The sequence below is a fragment of the Asterias amurensis genome, chromosome 6, assembly GCF_032118995.1.
Source record: "Asterias amurensis chromosome 6, ASM3211899v1".
Taxonomy (NCBI): domain Eukaryota; kingdom Metazoa; phylum Echinodermata; class Asteroidea; order Forcipulatida; family Asteriidae; genus Asterias; species Asterias amurensis.
Genome location: NC_092653.1, coordinates 151,277 through 175,327, shown reverse-complemented (window position 1 = coordinate 175,327; position 24,051 = coordinate 151,277). Strand labels below are relative to the sequence as shown.

Below are 24,051 nucleotides of genomic sequence, written 5' to 3'. Positions count from 1 at the left end.
ATGTTGTGCGTTATGCAGTGAAGTGCACATTTTAGGCGACGCGGCATTAATACACGTAAACCTAACTTGCCCACCAACATGGTGAGCGTGGAAACAGTTGCTGCGTGTGACGCGCGTGCAAGGGGTCAATACTGAGAGCACATGTAAGGCCCACATCATGTTCGGTAATTAAATTAGTAAATTATGTAGTCTTTGACAAGTCCAATGGATATGTGAAGTGAAGGAAACAAAATTTGCTTAAACAAACACTCATGTGAAATCAATTTGGATTTCAGTATTCTTGAATTTACTGTACGGTAATTTTCTTACACCGGGTATTAGGATTATGTACACTGTTCATTAACTCACAGAGATGCAACTTTTCCAATTTAAATCGGTTTCCGATTTAAATCGGAAAACCGAATTTTCTTATTTTTACCCCCAAAATCTGATTCAAAATCTAAAATGTATAAATCGGATAAAAAATGTCAGATATTTCCCCGATTTATGCTTCCAAATTCGCTATTTTAAAACCATGGAGAAACTCCATGGTATCGTCAGCGATCGCGCGCGAATCACACCCGGTCTTACTAATTGCCGTCAACTCCCCATCAACTCGTTTGTCGTGTTGTACAAGCCTGTGAAAATGCAAGATGGCGGTCGACTGCTCTGCTGAGAGATAATTTTTTGTATGAGAAAAAACCCTTAAATTTTTAAACCAAAATGTGACCTAAAACTTATGACACTTCTCCTTAAGTTAATACATTACAGTTCTATGCCTCTTTTGTGGGTTTTAAAAACAAATTGGAGGAGTTGACGGCGAGTTGACGGCACCAAGCGAGTTGACGAGTTAACGTCAAGGAAGTATTTAGGTAGGACCCTACCAGCCTACATAGAATCTGTGCATGTATTTCTACCTCCGCGCTATTTCCAAGTGTGCGTTGCTGACCGAACATTTTTGATGCAAAATAAGTTTTTTATACAACCGATCTTCAAATCATAAACCCATGTAAATGGCTGTTGACGAAAAAAGGTGTTATTAAGGGCAGAAATTAGCGGGTAAGGTTGTCCAAAAAAACAACAAAAAATAATTTTTTTTGGTATAATGTTACAATTGGGCTAGTGAAACTTTTGTTGTGCGACCCAAAGTTTGTTTGACCCCCAAACTAGTAAAACATACATATTCCGTATGTTCACCTCCGGCGACTGTAACAAATCAGTCCAGGTTTGTCCCTATTTCTGGCTGCGAGGTTGGGGTGGTTTACTGCGTTAACTGTCCAAAACGTCACCACAAAATTTTGCAATTTTTTTTTCAACACCTGGTTGCAACTCTGAACTCTGTTTGTCAGCAACTTGTTAGGGACACACATTCGTGCAAACTTGACAATATTTGTTATTAAACTAAAGCATTTGTCATTTTTATTGTGTTTTCCAATTTTAAAGGAACAGTACATCTAGGCACTTACAAAATAGGTTGATTCCTCCAATTTGTTTGCAAAACTGATCATTTATTCTACTATACAATGTATCTTATCATTTTTGAAATTATAAAGAGCATTCTATTCAAACTGCACTATTTTCTTTCTGTATGATTGGACACCAGAGCAGAAGTTCTTTTCATGACCTTACAACCAGACCAATGTGAGACCTACCTCCATGGTGAGACCTACCTCCATGGTGAGACAGAGAAAGTGAAGCTGAGAATGTGGTGTTTTGTCTCTCAGGCTAGACAGGGTGTGAGAGTACTGCACATGACATAGGGCATTGTAGGGCAGGGCAATTAACCACTGAAGGTTCAGTAATGAAAGTGATGAATTGTATGTGGTCTCCAACTAGAGTTGTGCCAGCTTTGGGTAGTTCATTTTACTGTCATTCTACTCCATCAGGACTTTGGAAAGTGCTTAATTGCCTGAAACCAAACCTGCCAGTGAATTTTAGCCATTCTTTAATAAGTACATACATTGTACTACGTAGTATCAGTTACTGCTTCAGTATTCTGGACTATGGGTACATTGTAATAACAAATAAATACAGACAATGTTCAAGAGAATTGTGCTGTAGATTTGAGATGGAAAATTTGTAAGTAAAAACCGTGTGTTTATTGCTTTTGTTAAACAAGTTGCTGACTCAGTTACTGCCAAGTTTTATGCTTCATATCTGTAGAATAAAGGAAATATTTTAAATCCCATTTATGATTTTTTTTTTCATGAACAAGGTCAACGATCAGGCTCTGGTATTATACACATTTCCCCTCTCACAATAACTTGAATACATGTAAGTTGTATACTTGAATTAACTCCCATGGAAAGCACTGCCCCCCTAAATTACATTGCTCGAAGTAAAAACAACATTAATGTGTCTGGCCATCTTAAGATGGGTTCAGTATTACCATGGTGATTTGTATTGTGATATTAGGCCTTGCTAAGCAATGTAGATTAATTCACAGTTAAGATCAATCTTAACTCATTGTGAATGGAGCCCTGCAGTCCCCATGGTAATATCATAACTTCTTCTGGTCCTTGCTCTATGATCAAACTAATTGCTCAAATACTGGGAAATATCATTTTAGATTCTACACACCTTTCAATATGTTACAAATGGAATCATCCATGCATGAATTATCGAATATGATGTACTTCCTTCCTCTTCAATCACCTAAAAATGGTATCTTCATGTTACCAGGCCTGACACTTCACAGAGGCAATGGAAGTGATTGCCCCCATGCCCTCAGGTCATTGCCTTGGTGCCCTTGAAATGCTCCAGTAGAAATTACAATTTCCTCATAGGATGCCCTCCTACCAATGAGAACATGCCTTGGTGCCCTTGCCTTATCAAAAACAAAGCATACAGGCCTGTGTTACAATATTACAATACTTGCCTGGCTTTCATTTATTGAATCTATGTTTTGTAGATTCACATGATGGTCAGAGAGATGGATTGTTGATACAGCTGCTATAGACATAGTTCTATTAATATCAGTAGAGCCACTGTGAGAGCTTTATTGATTCATAGATATTAAGATTTACTACAGGGCTGTAAGGATTGTGTTGTCTTATCAATAAGAAGCACCTACATATAGAGAGTAATGTGGAATACCTGCACACTGAAATTAAGCAGGAACTCTTGAAGTGTACCAGCGTGAAGCTTTACACTTATGATACCCGGGCTACATGTACTTGACTCTCATAGAAAACCCAAGACCAAGTTTGATCTTGACTGGGAAAAAAAAATATAATGGAATTATAAATGGATTTAAGAGTATTTGAATGATCACTCAACCAACAATAAATGCAATGGAAATTTGCAATAGTGCAAGCAACAACTTATTCAATTGTACTGTTTCAAAACATGTAAAAAAAAATTAAACTGGTTTCTCAAAATGACTTTGAAAGCTCACTTTGATTGTTTTCTTCTCTATGTTTGATGTCTTGACAAGTCTTGAAATGAATGAATTGATACTCACTGATGGTCACGAACACTGAAGTTCACATGCATTCTACAGTCACTGTACAATGTACTGTGATGATGTAGTTTGTGTTCAGCCATTCTGGACTCTTCTTGTCCCTTGACAGTCCAGTAGTCAGCGTTTATTTTATCATGGAAAACATTGATACCTTTGATCAAATTTGGTCCAAATTACTTCTTATCTCCAGAGGGTCTGTATTGGTTGTGAGCCTGACCTTGCCCTACGATTGCAGCAAATGGGGCTGGTATAATCCGATCAAGCTATGATTGCTGCTAGTGCTAAAGTAATTAGCAGCGCCTTAATGTGAGAGTTATTGGAAATTTCCAGTTGTTAATTTGGCCATGCTCTGGCTTTGTAGCAGCATGGAGGTAGAACTGTAGCAGGTAGTGTACCAATATCAAAGCATGCATGGAACTGAGAGAAACTCATGATGGATAGGGAATGAAGAACTAGAGTTCATTAATTTACACTCTGTGAATAATGCATTTTAGTTCAGTACAGTCTGAATCATTGGTACTGTTCCTACTTGTTGTAGTCCTTGTGGTTTCAAGGGTTATTCAATGCCTTCAACATTGTCATGGTTGAATAGAGAACTTCTTGACTTGTTAAGTACCTTCCACTAACTATTTTTACAGTTGCATACATGTTCATTGTAATATGATGATCAAAGAAAACAAGTTACAAAACAAACTTTGTACATTTTTGACGGTCTTTAGAGGTACGTGTCTTTTTTTTTTCAGAGACAGTTGCTGAAATGACTTTAATAACGGATTATTCATAAATGATTTCTTTTACAAGTGTGTACACATCTATCTCTCTATTAATGTGCATTTTCTGCTATATTTTTGAATACACATATGTTTATGCAGGTTTCATCTACATGTAGTTGATAGTATGGTGTTATGTAAAATGGAAAATATGTGTATATTTACAGGTTCATAAAAGATCGATGCATATTACGTCCATCATTGGCATTCTCCAATCATACATGTTAAATGTTGATACAGTAGGGTAGTTCACTTATTCCCTCTGATTGTGTGCTTTGCTGTGTCATTTACATTTATGCATGGAAAGGTGAGGACGCATTCATTATAGCGGATGTTGTATTTGTTTTCAAATACATTACAAAATTATGTAACTTCAAATCTGTACCGTGTGGTACATGTATCATTTACATTACCATATCTGTCACTTTGGGAGTCAAGTTACATAAAAGTAACATTTGATGATGATGTCTATGAATGGTATAAAACTAGAATGTTATATTGTCCAGTATGAGTGCCATGTGTTTCATTAGATGTCTCATTGAGACAGTGTTTTGATGATGTGTATCAATCATAAATTTGGCTGATATCTTTGAAAAGGTAACACAAATCCCTCCATACTGTTTGTTGTGTGTGTTTATTGCCGACAGATCTGGGAGAAGCTGCTTATTGTCATGACACATGGAAATTAAAAAAGCTTAATATTACGTTATCTTTTTAAGCTCAATGTGTAAAGTTTCTAGTTCCTTTTTGTCTGGTTCAAGCATGTTTTTAAGTATGAGTTTGAAGATAATGAATGTTATATTTCTGTCAACAGAGGGAGCTAGATACAACTGCTACAGAACTTGCTAGTCGTCAAGATGAGAGTGATTCATCAAGGAAGAAGCTGGTGGAACAGAGCAGGGAATTTAAGAAAAATACACCAGAGGTAAATAAAACACAAGTTCAGTCATTATTTAATGACGTTTTGAAAGCAGCTTGGATATCTGCTATTGGTCTGTTACATTGTATCTCTGTATATCACATCAGAGTTGAGTTGGTCTCTATGGCTTAACTTGCCTGGACTCAAGAAAATATTTACATAAAAGTTCCTTGGATGAACGCTTTATTCCTTGGGTAAACAGTTTTGAAAAAACTTTGAGTTTCACAGTGAAGTTATGGGGATGGATGACAACTGAAATATATCCATTTCCGTTGTGCATTTTACCTACATATACATGTATCATTAATATACTGACATTATTTTGGGTTTAATCACAGGATATTCGCAAGTCTGTATCACCCCTCCTGAAACTCTTCCAGTCTGAGATTGATGCTCTCTCTAAACGCAGCAAAGCAGCAGAAGCATCTTTCTTATCTGTGTATAAGAAACTCATTGATCTACCAGGTAATAAAAATAGTCACAGTTTAAGAAGATAGTTTGTGTCAGGGAAGCCTCTTTCTTATCGGTGTATAAGAAACTCATTGATCTACCAGGTATTAAGAATAGTCACAGTTTAAGAAGATGGTTTGTGTCAGGGAAGCTCTTATTTATCGGTGTATAAGAAACTCATTGATCTACCAGGTAATAAGAATAGTCACAATTTAAGAAGATAGTTTGTGTCAGGGAAGCCTCTTTTTTATCAGTGTATAAGAAACTCATTGATCTACCGGGTAATAAGAACAGTCACAGTTTAAGAAGATAGTTTGTGTCAGGGAAGCCTCTTTCTTATCTGTGTATTAGAAACTCATTGATCTACCAGGTATTAAGAATAGTAACAGTTTAAGAAGATAGTTTGTGTCAGGGAAGCCTCTTTCTTATCGGTGTATAAGAAACTCATTGATCTACCAGGTATTAAGAATAGTAACAGTTTAAGAAGATAGTTTGTGTCAGAGAAGCCTCTTTCTTATCGGTGTATAAGAAACTCATTGATCTACCAGGTAATAATTCAGAATGATATCATCATAAGTGAATGGTGGAAACAAAGAAGATGGTTTCAAAACACAAAACAACTTTCCCTTAGACATTTATGAAATTTGGAAAGTTGAAGAAAAAGAGGAAAAAGCTTTTGCAGATCCATGTTCATCCTCCAAAACCTACATTTTTATTGAAACTACTCCTTTTGGATCAGCCTTCAAAACCTACATTTTTATTGCAACTTCTCATTTTGGATCAGCCTACTGGCCAAGATGTTTTACATCAAACCATTTGGAACGTGTTATTCATCGAACAAAATTGAGATTGTGGTTTTGCAATGGGGATATCAACTCAGTAACGCTACTGGCTAATGTGTGGATCCATATAGATTGAATGTGATCCTGCCTAGTAATTGGATTTCACACACAACTGCTTACATTGTGTTCTTCTCTGGTGCATATAAAAAATAATCATTTGGGGTGGGGAATTGGTTTGGGCCTTGGAAACATTGTATAGGGTTGCAGGATAGGCCCTTGGCGCACAGAAATCAATTTGGGGTTTTAGCTTCTTGGTATAAATTGAAATTCTGTGAAAAGATTTGATGTGCAAAATTGTTTTAGGTAAAACTGTGGTATGTTTTAACAGTGTGAGCTTAGTGAACGGAAGAACCCCATAAACTGCATCAATTACAATAATTGTAATTCTCCTGAAGATGAGCAGAGTGAATTGTGTGAAACGTTAACACCACACTGGCTCTTTTCAGAGCCAACACTCCTCCAAAAAGAGATTTACAGTATGTAGTTACTTTTTTACACATTAAGGTTGCTTGCATGATTGTGTGTGAGTTGTATCAATTTGTTTTCCTAATGAATGAATGAATCAGAAGGCAATATCAGTAATGTAGAGGAATGTGTAATTTGCTAGATTTAGTTTTTAATTACTTGCATCTAATAAAGATGATTTGACCAATGCTTGACAATGGTATAACACAGGAATAGCACCAAATACAACAAACATCTTTTATACATGTAGACAATGAGTGTGTATACAACAAAAAAGGTTTCATTACTTATTACAGACAGGCCTTGCACTTTGCTCTTGAAGAGGGAAAGCATTTTCCCTTTGGTAAGGGGCATTCTATGAGGAAAACTTAAATTTGTATTGGAGCTTTGCAAAGGGCACCACAGCAACAGTACATGTTTATTTTGAAAGATGATTTAATCCTGGCTGTGCTAGAAGCAACCTTCCATCTTTTATTGCAGTATTGATTAAACCGTACCTAGGGAATAATCAATAATCTGCTCATACAGTATTGGTTCCAGCCTGCTCTGTATTGATCATTACTTCCCAATAGTCAATACTGATGATTAACATATTGAATGAACAAAATCTATCAATCAATATTGCAAGTTGGATTGATTGTATAAGTGAGAATGAAATGGTATTGTCTGTGTACAGGGAAAATAAAACAAAAATCAATCTTTCAATCCATGGATAAGGGAAGATAGAAACCTGCAGCTTGCAAAGTTGAGTGTTGTCTCTTATTGATTATTGTTTTGTAAAAGAATCAATATTGGAAGTTGTCAGTGCTTTTTGCTGACTGATGGATTAGGGCATCCACATTGGATGAGAATTCAATGTTTTCAATTCAAATATTGATTTAAAGTTGAATAGGTTGAGTAGTTTTGTAACAGTCAAACAATTGCAGAATATTGATTAGAAATTTAAAAAAAATTCATTAAGTAGCAACACCTTGTGGAAAGGGTGAAATAAAGTATGTCATTGAGGGTACACTCTACACGTACATCTATACAGCTACATGTACGTGCAATGAACAACACATTAATCTGAAACAGATGCATCTGTTTTGTGCAAATAAGGTTAAAATAATTTGAACAGTTTTTTTTTAAGAAAATATAATTGGCTTCCAGTCGTACTCTAGGTTTATGATTTATAAATAATTTCATGTGAAACATGTACTATACTAACATTTTAAATAATTAACAAACAATAAGCTGAAGTTTCACCAGGATTTTGCATAATTTCACCATATTGAGATTTCTTTTGGGAAATAATTAGCTCCAAATATTAGCACCTTAGGACAACAAGATTGATTTCAGAACATGATGCCATCATTGTACATGAAGCTTATATTCATATACAACCTAATATTCTGATCAAGTTTCTTCTTACTGGATTTGCTGCGGTTTCACATCATGGTTGTTTTTAAACCACACTTGATACAGTGTGCTTGTGTATCTCTTGTAATGGTCAAGTCTGCATACAGCAGCAGTGGTAACTTTAGACAACAACTGCATTCCTTTAACCTGTCCAGATTACATCATACGTGTACAACAGTTATAGATGTTTCCTTAAAGTGGACAACAGATGAGATAATGTTAAAACCTAACAATCAGTGCATTTCCAGTACTAGCTAGTGTCATTCTGTGAGTCAGAGTCAGATTGGATATTAGAGAATTTGTCTCTTTCAGATCCTCACCAGAATTTGGACTAAAATCAAACTTAACTATAAAACGTTAACCACATTTGTTATGTATAGCCTTTTGAAGGAATGTTGGTATTTTGTTAAAATACAATCCTGTGTTTATTTCGGTGTTTGAAGTCTTGCTGTATATATTTAATGCATAGTGTAAAGTACATACACACACTATGAATAGTTGTCAATTATTGGTAGAACCATTGTGCTTAATTGTATTTTCCCAATACTGTTCGTGCTGTAGAACCATTGCGCATTTTGTGTGTTTTCTTATACTGTTCATGCTGTAGAACCATTATGCATTTTGTGTGTTTTCTTATACTGTTCATGCTGTAGAACCATTGCGCATTTTGTGTGTTTTCTTATACTGTTCATGCTGTAGAACCATTATGCATTTTGTGTGTTTTCTTATACTGTTCATGCTGTAGAACCATTGTGCATAATTGTGTGTTCCCAATACTGTTCGTGCTATAGAACCATTGTGCATTTTGTGTGTTTTCTTATACTGTTCATGCTGTTGGTCAGAATTGATCAATTAACTGATTGCAAACAGCTGCCTGTATAATTAGGCATTATTCTATTGACCAGCTGTTTCTCTCTAACTATTGCAATATATTGAAATATACTTTGTTGAGTTGTATTGATTTGTCTGCAACGCTGTGAGTCAATAAATCAGTCTTGTCTTATGAAATTGAAATTACCAAATGATATAAAGGCATATTAAGGTTGTAATAGTAAGATTTTATTCCAGATGAGAAAAAGATGAAATTGATAATGTTTGGAGTTGGTTAATGTTCCATACACAGGTACTTTTATTACCGGACAGTCTTTTTGTTGCTCCTATTCAACTGTGAATGAGCTTCATTATGTTCAGTTGATTTTTTCAGAATTGAACAGACGAATAGTTTTTTTGGGCTGGAATACATAATTTTCTACATTTAATTTATTTAATCGTTACATTTATGATCTTTTTAAAAATATGGCTATAAATCTGATGTCATTTATTGTCACATTGTGGTATGAAGTTTAGAGATGTAATGTGCTTATAAATGCAACAAGTTTGTACAAGTTTCTCCTGATGTGAGGTAAACACCCTTTAAGCTGGGCTATATAGTTTGATTAATGATTAAACCAAGCAGTGTAATAATTCTCTTACTCTTGATGTTTCTTTGATAGATCCTGTACCAGTCCTGGAGCATAGTCTTAGCATGCAGAAACGAGCCCAGAAGGCACTAGACCTAGAGGTCGAGAATCAAAAGCTAAGGGAGACTCTGGATGAATATAATCAAGAATTTGCTGAGGTTAAGAATCAAGGTAATGAACAGCAGTTATTGCCTGGAGAACATAAAGGGGATGGAAAGATGGGGTGGGGTTGCTTTAAGTGGAAAAGTGGGGATGGATGAAAATCCATGTAGAGAGTTATGCTGATGTCTTACGATACATTTACTTTTTGTTTACATCAATATTTAAAAGCATAAAAAAAGGTTTCATTCTCGACATGTGGATGTTAAAGAAAATGCTCACAGGGATTTTAGATTCTGGAAAATGCAGAATTTGCAAGTGTTGCTGCTCCTACTTTAATAAGCTGTTTTGACTTATTCAGAGAACAAAAGCCAACATTAGATGACTAAGTCGTGACCAAGGTAAAGAGAGAGTAATAAGAATCACAAGAGTATATTCCTCTACTGTCTTACAACCCCGTCTTAAGCCCCAAGTCATTCTTGTCTTGCTCACCTGTATTCACTTGTGAACCTATTTTCAGAGGTGACAATCAAGAACCTTAGGGAGAAGCTTCGTGATTATGAGGAGCGATTGGAGACGACTGCCCAAAGCAGAGCCAAAGAGAAAGAGAAAGAATTACAACGAGAATTTATAGAAAAGGAGAGGTGAGTTATTACGGAAGAATTATACATGGAATCTAATAGTCTTGGCTTTTTAGAAACATCAAAACGTTTGGCCTCTGTTTACATTCTTTGAAAAGATCGAATCAAGAAGTCTCAACATTCCATTTCAAACTCTTTTTGCCATTTGAGGCAGCTCTTTGTACATGTACCAGATAAATATATATTGCCTTAGTTCCAACAAGGAGACATTAAAGGCAATTTTAGACAGGTTTTATCTGCCAGAGAAAATGAGCATGGAGTTCTGTCTATGAACAGGGATGAAACATTTCAGGCATTTTTGTATCTGATTTGCTATTTTCTTCCGATATAAGTATATCCTGCTTTTTGAGCCACTTCTCTAGCACCGATGATACTTTTCCCAAAGGCTCCATTAAATCGTTTTAGTATACATTACCTGCTAAAATGAAGATTGTATTTTCAGTCTTTTTTGTTATGCCTGACTCAAATCCCTGTCAAAAGTATGTATAGAGTTTAGTGCTTCTTGAATAAGTTTTCAGTTAAATAGGAAGCTAGTCCCATCCATGTTTTATTTCTAACAGAGATTGTTTCGTAATTGTTCATTTCAAAAATTTATATATCTAAACTTAAAGTTGATGTTAATTTGGTTTGAAATGAAGACTTTGATAAATGTGTAAATTGTAAGCTTTGATTTATTGTTTTGTATTTTGTGTAGACAACTTCAGGAGACACAGTTGAATGTTGCAACTAAGTTAGGAGAAGCTGAACTGAAAATACAGACACTGCAAACTGGTAAGTGTTGTGCTAGAATAATCCTCCTGACTGTTACTAGAACCTTGTACAACCAGACTGTATCAGTGCCTACTAGGATTAATGAGCTAAGGGAAATAAAACAAGTACAATTGCTGATTGAATCCAGTGGGTGTGTATGGAAACGGATAACATGTAAAACATATGTATATTACTTGTTCAGTATCTGCCCTTTTATCTGCTTATGATCCACTTGTTAACTTTTTATTTAGGCCTACTCCTTCTCTATTGTACCGTTTAACCCCATATTGGTGTGTTTTTATGTCAGCAAAAAAAGGCCAAAGGAATTTCCCTTGCAGGGACAATAAAGTTGTATTGTATTTTGTATTGTATTGTATTGTATTGTATTGTAATGACATATAAATAGAAATATAGACAACAATCTACAGCTTAGCTTGGCTACATGTTTTAAATGTTTTCCTGATCTGGTTAGGGACAGTACTGTGATAAGTTTGTCTTTTTGTGTAATTATGGGTCTTTTACCCTTTTATCTTTGGGTTTGTGGTTTGTATAGATGTGCATTTTAATGTTTTCTTCCTTTGATTGTATTAACTACCTTTTGTTCATTAGAGACCTTGAGTCAGTCTTTTTTTACTGCAACTGTATTTTTAATCAACATTGATGAAATAAATAAACCATTAAAATGAATGTGGAAGTAAAGACAACATTTTACCACATTTCCTTCCATGATTGTTTTCTTACTCTAGCCCTGGATGCCAGCCAGTCTGAACTGTTTGACCTCCGAGCAAAGTTTGATGAACAGTCAGCTGCAAAGTAAGTAGAATGTTTGGGTTGAAGGTTGAGTGAAGAGCTTAAGGGCTAGTTGCTCAGTTGGTACAGTGCTGGCTTGTTGATCCCAAGGTCGCAGGTTCAAATCCAGTTCAAGTAAAGTTTTCTTCATTCACCCAAAATTGAAATAAAATTACTAAAGTCAGTTTCCCTTGTTGTTTGAAACTAAACTTATGAACATTACATTTACTACTTCATGTCAGATGACGTGTATGCATTGAATTGTCTCACTGCGGATGGGTTATTATCACTAGAACAACTTCGGAACAATAACACCCTAATTGTTTGCTTACTGAGCTACATGTTCATTTATTTTGTTGTTGTTATCTTTAGGTCCGATGAAGTGGACATGTTAATGACTGACTTAGAGAGAACCAATCAACGGAATGCAGTGAGTGAGAAGGAATTGGAGACACTTAGAACTCAGTTAGCGTCAGCAACACAGGCTTTACAGCAAGCAGAGCAGATGCAGAAAGCACCTAGTGTGGTAGGTCTGTAGTACTCATTACCCCCCGCCACTCAGACTTTAGTCAGTTCTGATAATAAGAGAGTAACACGATCAACCAGTTATTAGATTCGGGTGAGGTTTGCGGTAACACCATGTGAAAATTTATTTTCGTTAATGTTGGTTCTGAAGATGATCAGAGACGTTTTGAAGCAGTCAGAGCATACTGATCGAGTTATCAACCATTGGTTCTTTTTATAACCAACACTATTCAAACCTCATCTAATTATACTTCCACCATGCAGAGTTTCAAAATCTACCAGTTATCAAACATTTTCTTATGAAAGCTGGGGTATCAACATTTATAAGTATTAAACCTTTTGATAGAACCATGAGATTAGTCCCCAATAATTTATTTGTAAATTACAGAAGGTAATTGATTAATTAAGCAAAGTCTTGTTTTTGTTGTAGGAGCAGGCGATTGATATTCTAACAAGATCTAGTCTAGAAGTTGAGTTATCTGCAAAGGAAAAAGAGGTAAGCTGATTTGATATGACAGAAGCCTAAGAGTTGCCTGGTGGTTGAGGAACTCATTGCCACTGGTTCTCAAACCTTACAAGAACCCTGATGTCATGAAGATTACTTCCAGACCTGCGACAACTCAGTAATTGCTCCAGTACAACAGCCAAACATGTGCTGCCTATTAAAGATTCAATATCAAAGTATCAAATACTTAAGGTACATCCGTTTTTGGTGCACCAAAATACATGCCCTTCATGACAAGGTAGATATTAATACTGTGTGTAGACATGTTGTCAAAGGAATAACAATGTCGTCACAGAGGTGTACACAAAATGGTATTGAACCTGCATATAATAGGACTAGTTAGAGCTTGTATTGGTTTTGGGTTTTTTGACCAGTGAAAAAGGAGATTAGATAACTCTTCAGGATAGTTTCCAGTTGGATACCTTTTCAAACTAAAGTATCTTTTCACAAAATATTGATTGATTGGTAATTTACAAGAAAAGTTTGCGAGGATAAAATGTGATAACATTTCTTTTGAGCTGTTAGTGATGGTGTAATTGATGAAGAAGGTTGTAATAGTTCCTGTAAGAACCCTATTTGGCAAAAATGAGATAACCTACAAGCCCAAATCAATTTATCCAAACCCTGATATTGTTCAATTATCAGTGTCGTAATAAGGTTATTACCAAGAATGCACACATGTCATGTCTCTCCAATAGATTTCTCAACTCGTGGAGGATGTTCAGAGACTTCAAGCAGCTAATGCTAAGCTTAGAGACAGCTCAGCAAACCAAATACAAAAACTAGAAGAACAATTGGGTCTCAAGACGACTGCCTTACAGAAGCTGGTGAGTAGGTTTATAAATCTAATCTAGCCATGGAAGTTATCACATTTCCATTGTCTTTGTCTTATTCTTTGAATTCAAGAACCACTTTCTTTACTGAAAGGAAAAAGCAACACTAAATTCCATTCCAGACTCTTGTTTGATAAATTTACTTTGAAGAAAAGAAATTGTCGAAGTCTGGCATATAACGTTTGAAACTGAAGTGTCGGCTAAGGAAATTTTGTTCAAATATTCCTCTATGGTGCATGAATGAGTTATTCCACACCCAAATGTCTGATGAGATTGTTTTGATTTTCCATGCTAAGCATGGCCTCCCCATGATAGGCATGGCCTCCCCATGCTAAGTATGGCCTCCCCATGCTAGGCATGGCCTCCCCATGCTAAGCATGGCCTCCCCATGCTAAGCATGGCCTCCCCATGCTAAGCATGGCCTCCCCATGCTAGGCATGGCCTCCCCATGCTAAGCATGGCCTCCCCATGCTAGGCATGGCCTCCCCATGCTAAGCATGGCCTCCCCATGCTAAGTATGGCTGTTTTTACTGGGCTTCTATAAGTGTCAAATAATCCAGAGGCTGAGCTACAGGGGATTGTTGTCAAACCCAGACCACACAGTTGCTATTGAATGGTAAAGCCCGATTAACACTTCCTGCGAATGCTTTGTGCCAAGTGAATTTTCTCGTGTCACAATTTGAAGGGGAGTGCGTACAGTTTTACTCATCACCCAAATTTGCAAAGTATAAACCAGGCTTAACAGATTCTTGTTATTTCTGCTACACAGATCTGTAACTACTTCAGATCTCGGAAATAAATGGAAGATAATGTTGGATAAGTAAAAAAAAAAAATTAATTGAATAAGACTGACATTTTTGTCTTTTCAGGAAGAGCAATCTCGAAGCAGGGGTGACTACGATGAGATTAAACGAGAGTTGAGTGTTCTGAAATCCATAGAGTTCAACGCTCAAGGAAGTGATATGTCGGAAAGTGGAGACCCCATTGATGGAACAGCCACCCCTAAATCTCTAGAAATGTTGCTTCTAGAGAAGAATCGGACTTTGCAGTCAGAGAATACAACACTCAAGGTCACCAAGGCAGATGTCAACAGTAAGTTATCTTAACACTTTCAATGTTTTTCTCTCATTTCAACACCTCATACCACACAATAAAGTAAAAGGAAATGCAATGAACTGTCTAGGTTTCAAGAGACGTATCCTAAAAACTACTTTACTAAGCTATTTTTGAATTGGTGCTTATATCTATCGCAGTTGTACATGTTTTCTGTAGTAAGAAAACATGTAGAGATAGCACTTGCTCTGTTGTTTTTATAAAAGTTACATGTGCATATTTATATTGCCTTTCTAGGCAAGAGCAAAATATTTTGATGTACAATGTTTTCATGAACGTGACTGCATCTAAGATTGTGTTATTTGTCAGAATTATTGATAGACGTACCATCAAATCAGCATTGATGCTTTAAGTATGTTACTGATAATTTCACAGTTATTTGAATCGCATTCAGAATAATGCTTGGTCAAAATTGTTTACTCTTGTTTGAACTAATGACTAATCTTGGGATTGTGGGACACATTGTGATTGGTTGAGTTGCTTATGTGATAAATTTTGATACTGTAGGGTAGTGTCTAAATGTTATGACTTCGGCTGTAACTGTTTATGTAGTGAACTTCAGTGGAAGTTCACTTTAGCAACAGCCATAGCCAAAGACATAGTCTAAACTTTTCTTTTGAAGAGGCCTTTATTAGAAGTTTATTAAAAATAAAATATGTTTTGCTTGCTGAAGTAATGCACATGCACTTTTAGCGTTTGAGAAAAAGACTCTGCTAGGGTCGAAACATCAGGCCATAAACTATTTATTTGCACATGTACTTTCCTTATTATGCTCTTCTAAAATACTACATTACTTCACTGTTACTTCTTCACATGGGTTTTGGGAACATATACTACCAGGCAGATTTGCATTGAAGTGTTTTTATGTATACATGTATTACAGCAGCCCCATGTTGGTGCCGATAGAGGGCAGTGTTTAGATAGGACCTGCAGAAAGAGATAAGGGGCAAAATGCATTGAGTGTGTTGTTGTATCACAATGTCTAGACTAGACATCTATTGTAAAGCATGAATAGTATCCCTCGCTGCCAATTGTGTAGAATTGTAGGAATTGCATGCAAAACACAAAACTGTCAGAAACAAATTGAAAACCATGCCATTATTTGGTCATGGCATTAGATCAATACAGTAGAGCTGACTTGATGTATGTTGTCATTGTGTTGTGCAAATTCTTGACCCAAAATGATCCAATTTGATGAAGTATTTGTGTTGAGACTCTGATTGAGCAAGCACTCCACTCCAACCAAAGCATTTTGCCTCTCTCTCTCTTTGCTAACTGCAGGTCCTGGGGGGATATCACAGGCGCAGGCGTTTGCATCTCTAATTGGTCAGGAAGTAGCTGCTGCTTATAGTCAACAGGTATTATATGCACAGCAGCAGTCACAGAGTGGATCACAGATCATCCAACCTATCATCGTAATCCCACCATCATTCAGCAACTCTAGCAGCTCTCCATTACAACACTTACACATGCTACAACAACAACAGCAGCAACAACATGCACAGCAATCACAGAGTACCCCATCGAGACCACGTACCCCTAAATCTGAACAAGTTAACCCAGCAGTATCCAATCATGAATGGTTAGATACTGTTCAGATTGCTAGGAGAGTTAAAGAAGTACTGACTGAACATAATATTGGCCAGAGGATATTTGGAGAGCATGTTCTTGGTCTAAGCCAGGGATCAGTCAGTGATATTCTGTCAAGGACTAAGACATGGGATAAGTTAACTTTGAAGGGTCGAGAGCCGTTTATCAAGATGGTGCAGTTCTTATCAGATAGACAATACGTTGAGCAACTCAAAATACTCTCATCTCACAAGAAAGGTGAGTCAAGACGTTCATTTTATTCTGATTAATAATGTTTTTAAATGTTGTTTCAGTTTGATTTATATATTATGAGTTTTTCATGTCATAGCGTGACTTATTGTATTTTAAACTGTTATTTAGTATTTTGAAAAAAAATTATAAAATGGTCAAAACTTATTTTTTTCCTGAAAGTGGAATGCAGAACTTTGAAACTTTGCAGATTGCAAAAATCTTTTGTAGATTTTACTTTTAGTGTGATATGTTTCTGTATGCAAACTTTGTTTGATTAAGTGTTCACTAGAGTTTGGTTTTTAATGGACTGTTATTTTCTTGTACTTGAAGGTAAAGAAATGATATCCACAGTGCCTCCTAATGGTGTTGCATCAAACAGTGCAGTGACCAACAGTGGTAGTGATACTACCCCTGCACCCATGCTCAAAACATCAACAGAGGAAGCCATTAATAACATTCTGGCTTTAGCAAAGCAAGAGATGGAAAGTAAGAATGTTGTGCCAGGTATGGTTCGACCTGGTGACAGACGCTGTGATAACCCTAACATCCATACACACTCTACACATAGACAGAAAACACCACCGGCTCACTCCTGGCCTAGTAATGGAGGGAGTCCTTCTCGCCATAATGGACAGAACATTAAACTAGAGCGATCTAAAAGCTCCTCCTGTGCCGTAACGCCATCTAATCAACAGGTTGAAGAATCCTACACCAATGGAGTGTCATCAGAAAGCGCTGATGAAGGCTCATCATCTAGAGATGAGATGAATGATATCAAATCATCCTTCATGTCAATCAATCCAAGGATGCCTCGTCGCATAATGGCACCATTAACTGTCCAACAATATGAGATCAATAAAGAACTAGATACACTGGAGATTGCTAGACAGGTTCGAGAGCGTTTAGCAAAAGGGAATATTCCACAGAGAGTGTTTGGCTACCATGTGATTGGGTTATCTCAGGGTAGTGTGAGTGACATCCTCTCTAAGCCTAAGAGATGGGATAAGTTAACAGTGAAGGGAAGAGAGCCATTTATTAGAATGAAACTTTGGCTAGAAGATCCTGATGGACTCATCTCCCTGAAGGAGGCTGTAAGGAAAGGTTAGTCATTCTATTTAAATTGAAATTTCGTAATTGTACACTTTTATTTTTACTAACTATTCATAGTATGCTCTTTTTCATTTTTGTATTGTCTTTTTGTAGATTAATACATTACGTTTCTATTACAAAGTTGAGATATATGATTTTGTAAGCAAAGATTAACATTTCTATTGTTTCTGAATGCCCACTTATAAACAGTTTGCGTGCATATAAAAGACACCACTAAAGAGTAGTCAATTACAATTAGTTCGTTTAGAAAAACTGACTACCCAAATACATGATCTGAATGTTATCTGCTCAATTTAAAAGTCACATTTTGAACTCTTTGTCTTCTACAGCCTCAGGATTCTGGATGGAGCAGCAGCGTCCTTCCCCTGCTGGTACAGACAACTCAGATCAACACAGTGCATCTGAAATGTCACCAGGTCCACCAACACCTACCCCATCTCAGACTCATCCTGACCGCACCCCAACACCTACTCCAGCGTATCTTACCCAAGAACCAGCAAGCCCTCTTAATCTCTCTAGTTCATCATCAGCGCCTAATCGACCAAGTGCTCCAAACACACCGGTGCATTGTAGTACCCCATCTGCACCTTCTACCCCACCCATCACTCACACCACTAGTACCCCTACTCACATGGAGCTACAAACCCCATCTCCACCCCAGCACTTCCCTGAGTTGCCACCAGTTCATGAACAAGCTGCTATGATTGAATTCTTAGACACCTTTGAGTTGACCAGACAGGTCAAAGCCATACTCCAGCAGCAAGGTGTTGGACAGAAAGCATTTGGGGAAGCAGTCTTGGGATTGACTCAAGGATCAGTCAGTGACCTGTTATCTAAACCTAAGATGTGGTTGAAATTGAGCATGAAAGGAAGGGAACCATACATTAGGATGTATCTCTGGCTTCAGGATAAGGATGGAGTAGAGAAGGTCAAGAGTTACCGACCGGTCAGAAGACGTGAGTCTCACATTTTGTTCACTTTATAATTTTTCCTGTTAAACATGTTAAACAATCTCTAAATTAACAGGATTGCAATTGAGAAAATTTACTCCATTGATAAATATAGCGTTATAGCTTAAACTGCCAGCTGAAATCCCTTTATTTCTCTCTGACTCTATCAGAATGTTATCGTACATGTAGTTTGTGTATGATTGCTTGCTGACACTAAACGCATTATAGTTACACATAGACAATACACACATATGCAAACCCAAAGATTTGATGGGGAGGTTTTGCTTACTAAAACAGTATATTTTCTCTGCCATTTGATCAGCACAATCGCTTCATATTTTGTTTTGTTTTATAGAAAGGGTTTAAACTCTGTTAGCAATTTATTAATGAATTCATACATTTTTATGTTAAAGATTGATTTAAATCCAGGTTATATTAAATAGTTATTCTGTTTTGTTTTCCTTTTTTAAACAGCCAAACGATTTAGCTTTGTAGACCCAAGGGAAGTGTCCCTCGTTGGTACTCCAATGAAGAAACCTCGAGTTCTTCTATCACCAGAAGAGAAAGAAGCCCTTCTTGCCTCCTACAACAGTGAACCATACCCATCTCAGAGTGCTATTGAGCTGATAGCATCTGATCTTAAACTGCCTGTTTCTACCGTCATCAACTGGTTTCATAACCATCGATCAAGACTCAAGAGAGGACACAGCCTTGTTGAAGATGCTTCTAACTTTATGATTCAGACTGCAGATGGTAATATTATAGGACCTGATGGAATGACTGCATCACATGCTATGATTTATAATACTGACATGACTGAACCAAATGAATCTACATCGACACCACCTGGACCAGATGACTCTCAGATGAGCACAGAGTCCTCTCCAAAAGCCATCAATGGAAACGTCATGGTAGAAATGGCAGATGAACGCTTGATTGAAGCAAGTAGTCTGGAACCCATACAAACCACTCCAAATAGTGAAGAGAAATTAGCTTTGCCATCACAGCTTGATGATCCACCTCAACCATCAGAGAGATGCACAGAGACTGGTCACCAGGCTACATCACCCAAACCTTCTACAGATCGTAAGAATGTTACAAACGGAGTGAGCACCCAACCTCGACATCACAAGGAATCTAGAGCAAGTCGCCAGAGTAAGAAAGCAGCAAGACGAGAACAGCTTGGTATCATGAGAGGAATGATTGGAATCCCTCAGGATCAAGTAGTTGTAAAAGATGCTTATAATATCTTAGAGAGGTTGGAAAGTGGGGTAAGGGATGGGTCCGGAGATGAGTGGGAATTCTAATCAACCTTGCCCCAAACACTTGGCAATCATCAAAGAAATTTACTAGATTCAGAATATTTGGTTGAATGGATCAATGTAATCATACTTATTGAATTAGCCAACTAATTGTAATTTATTGAGACAGATCACTGCCAACATTTAACATGCTGCTTATCTATGAGCAGAACCATTATCAATTGATTTTGTTTCTTTCTTGAATCCAGTTTCTGATTTTGATCATCATTCAAAATGACCCTTTAGACATCTCAACCAAAAACTTATGCAATTAGTAAATTAATTTTTTAAATTTCAGTACAATGAATACAGTTTGTTGTAACCTTTGAAAATTGCCTTTTACTCCGTCATCCCACCTTGTAAAACACAAATAAGAAGCCAATACCTTTGTTGGGGCTTGGGGGTTGTAGCTTTAGTGGCATGTTGGAGGTTTAGTAGTGATGTAGCCACAGCCATAGCCATAGCCATAGTCAAAATGCATCAAGTTAAATAAGTAATAAATACAGAAAGGAACAGAAAGAAAGAAGACCTTTTCACTGATACCTCCTATCCTTTGTTTAGTTACATCATTAGGAAGTGAAGACCATGAAGAACAAGATAACTGTATTGTGATATAGGTTAATAACCTGTAGATAGTAAAATAAAAAGGCATCTACGTATTCTGAACCTGATTGTTCATGTTCACAAAGTAACTGCTTTACTGCAGTGAAACACAGGCCTTTGTTTCTTTTTTTATTTGCATGAAACAAATGTCCTTATTTTGTACCTACCAGGAAACAAATAACAAATAAGACCTTGATGGTGGTTCAGTCTTCTTGATTTTACTTTCATTCATTAAACTAAATGAAGACTGGAACTAAATGAAGACTGGAAGTGTAAGTGGTCTGGTTCTCTGTTTATAACTTTATAATCTGTATTCATCATTATGAATGATGTGAAGGGTATAATACAAAGATGGCTGTAGGTGGATACTAGTCTGTTTGAAACAGTGAGGTTAAATGAATGTCAAACTGAATCTTCCAATAATCTTACATGTATATCTTAATCCTTCCATTGAAGATCAGATCCTTTGCCTGTCTTGATACAAACATTCTATCTCCCCCCTCTTTATTAGGGATTTGTAAATCAGTTTTTCTCCTGGAATTATATTTGATTCAAACTTACTTACATTAATTGCATTACTTCTATGCATTTTAAAGAAGACAAATTCAGGTATACAGAGCGTAATTATTAAGTAGTACTTACACATTATTCTTATTAAGTTGGACATGTATTCATCCCCCCTCTCTTCACTCGTTGCTTCAAACGGATTTATTGGAGATTTGTTTTTGACACCAAATGTCGCACTGGATCTTAAGTCCGAGGTAAAAGTAACTCAATGACTTCACAGCTGCAAGGATTCCTTTGCTGAATGGCCAGAAATCCATCGCAAACTATTCACAAATTCATCGCAAGCTAATTGTGACTGGGGTAATAGCACACTAATTTCATGAGCATTGTGAAGCTGCTTAGGTCCAAGTGCCACATTGAACCTTGTTTTCTGCGTAGCTACTTTATGTAAGTACTCGGAAAACATCATGAATCAGCCTTGTTCTGTCCTTCTTATGTTCCTGTTTTTTTTGTTTTTTTTAGTAAATAGAATTTTAACAAAGAGTAAAACGGACCAAATCTTTAACCCTGAGGCCTCTACCTGATAGTGCAATTGTTATTTATAATAACATTTTTGTTTTCAGTATTAAGTTTATTTATTTCAACGAATATCTCCCTCTATTGACCATATCTCAAAAACTGTCTTTCAATCCAAACCAATTTAATAAGATTACGATCAAAGTTTGTTCAATGAAAAGTATTTTGTATCCCAACGTTATTTAGGTTTTTGTTTTTATTGTCTCATTTGTGATGAAGTATTCATTGGTTTAAAGGAAAAGGAATGGAAGACAGATTAGTTAGTATTGAGCTTACATTTCAATAGCATTATTGTAAATGGGATTCAATTTTTGACGGAAGACAGAGTTATTTTTTTAAATCCTTTTTTTTTTATTAAGTGATATACATTGTATAAGATTTCAATTATAAGAGCTCTGGAGTGATATATAAAAAACGTTAACTTTCATGTTGCAAAATGAATCGAAAGTTGCTTCATCTAGTATTGTTTTAACTACATAACCCATATCCGCCTAAAATGTCTCTCAGTGCAATTCTAATGAAAGACTTCAAACACAAGGTTATTACACAGATTGGGTGCAAAGTATTTGGATTAATTGGTTATTTTAGATGCAATTGATTGGTTGTTGTTGGATTTGTTGATATTCAGTGCAAGCAGAGAATATTAATGATAAGAACAAGAAGCTATGGTAGGCTGTGCCATTAATAACTTAGGTCACTCCGAGTAAACTCAATACACACGTCATAAACCATTGCTACCTAAACCACCGCTTAATTCAATGGATTAATTGGGCAGCTTTATAAAAATGGTATTTTATAAAACAGAAATTATCTTGGTTTTCAAAATAAGTTACCCAAAGGTTAAATGGTCTTGAGAAAAACAAATTAGCAAAATAGTTTTCCTAAGCATTTGTGGTTGCCTGATATTATATTTAAAACTCAGATTTCCTGAAATAATTCCTAGTTTAATTGAAGGAAAAAGTGAAATTACCAAAGTGCCATGTCTAATTTGACGCAAAACCCAACACAGAAAATGGCTTGGTTTTTATGAAAACGAAAAGTGTTCAAGTGAAATGTATTCTACTTCTCTCAGTAAATTTGAGAAAAGAAACGATGATTTATTGATTTATGTAGAATGTAGTAATGTTCAATGTATTTTTTACAAGCAGCTCATAATTGTTTACTAGTGCATCCAGTAGATAGATTGATATAAATACATGTATTATATCTGACTTATTTCTCATGTGAGTATCTTTGACTACCGTTGTGGGTTATGACTCCAGTGTTGGATAACATGCAAAGAAGTTATAATCTAGCCTGTCATAATAAGAATGGCTAAAACTACCGTTTGGTGGCTCGGCATACAGATAGCTTCATATTCAATACAAATATGAAGTGTATTCTGACATCACAAAAATAAAATGTTTTGTTTGGAATAATACTGTATTCTTTACTTTATAAAGCAGGTTTTATTGTCTTCAATGTTACTGTAGAATCCTACATCTATGCTGTAGCTAAACCACTTTTGATAAACCATCATGTCACTAAGACTTTAGGGATCTCATTGAGTATAACCATCCCTTGAATTGTAAATACAAGGGCACAAGTCTATTTGCTCTTAATAAATAACCTCTTCACTATTTATCATGCATGCATTGTAAATATAATTTTGTATTTCTATAGTGACTTAAATCCATTTTACACACGATTCTTGCAAATTTTGTATCTTGCCAAACTATTACATTGATACTTTAGCTGTACATAGAACATTATACATACAGATTAGGACTTTTATATTCTCACATTATGTAGTTGATGCGTTTTAGAAAGTAAAAAGAAAACAAAAAACGAAAAGAAAACGAAACCACAATTTGTTTGACTTTTATTTGTTTTGCCAAGAGGCAGCAGACAGTCTCTTTTGGATCAAGTCTTCTTGCTCTTATCATGTAAATTCCATTCTTCCCCAGTATTTATTACAAATTAAAAATTTCATGGAGTTGCATTGTGTGTGAATTAGTGTTTTTATTTTGAGTCTTGTTCAAATAATTATGTAAGACATCTTAATACTTAGCCTAATTGACTGATCCACAAGATGGTAATTAATCTTTGTATTAATTACCAAAGGTATACCGTTTTGTGCCTTTAAGGTGATACAAAAATATCCGATTTGAGCCTACAGTGTACTTGGGCCTTTGGGAAGCAG

General features: G+C 36.1%; 1 protein-coding gene across 3 annotated transcripts in view; it reads left to right on the top strand.

Annotated features, from left to right (window-relative positions):
• LOC139938087 (homeobox protein cut-like 1) overlaps positions 1 to 23,615 on the top strand; it is a 39,948-nt gene extending 16,333 nt beyond the window's left edge. The window contains exons 2-15 of one of the 3 annotated variants that reach the window (XM_071933467.1): positions 5,027 to 5,137; positions 5,470 to 5,596; positions 9,780 to 9,917; positions 10,366 to 10,489; positions 11,181 to 11,257; positions 11,983 to 12,049; positions 12,398 to 12,551; positions 12,987 to 13,046; positions 13,754 to 13,882; positions 14,758 to 14,980; positions 16,283 to 16,828; positions 17,153 to 17,923; positions 18,262 to 18,888; positions 19,357 to 23,615. In XM_071933467.1, the coding sequence (XP_071789568.1) occupies positions 5,027 to 5,137; positions 5,470 to 5,596; positions 9,780 to 9,917; positions 10,366 to 10,489; positions 11,181 to 11,257; positions 11,983 to 12,049; positions 12,398 to 12,551; positions 12,987 to 13,046; positions 13,754 to 13,882; positions 14,758 to 14,980; positions 16,283 to 16,828; positions 17,153 to 17,923; positions 18,262 to 18,888; positions 19,357 to 20,189 (3,987 nt within the window). In that variant the 3' untranslated portion in view covers positions 20,190 to 23,615. Of the gene's footprint in view, positions 1 to 5,026; positions 5,138 to 5,469; positions 5,597 to 5,988; positions 6,130 to 9,779; positions 9,918 to 10,365; positions 10,490 to 11,180; positions 11,258 to 11,982; positions 12,050 to 12,397; positions 12,552 to 12,980; positions 13,047 to 13,753; positions 13,883 to 14,757; positions 14,981 to 16,282; positions 16,829 to 17,152; positions 17,924 to 18,261; positions 18,889 to 19,356 lie in introns of those variants that run through there. The other 2 variants (XM_071933466.1, XM_071933468.1) reach the window with 2 other exon arrangements.
• The last annotated feature ends 436 nt before the right edge of the window (positions 23,616 to 24,051 follow it).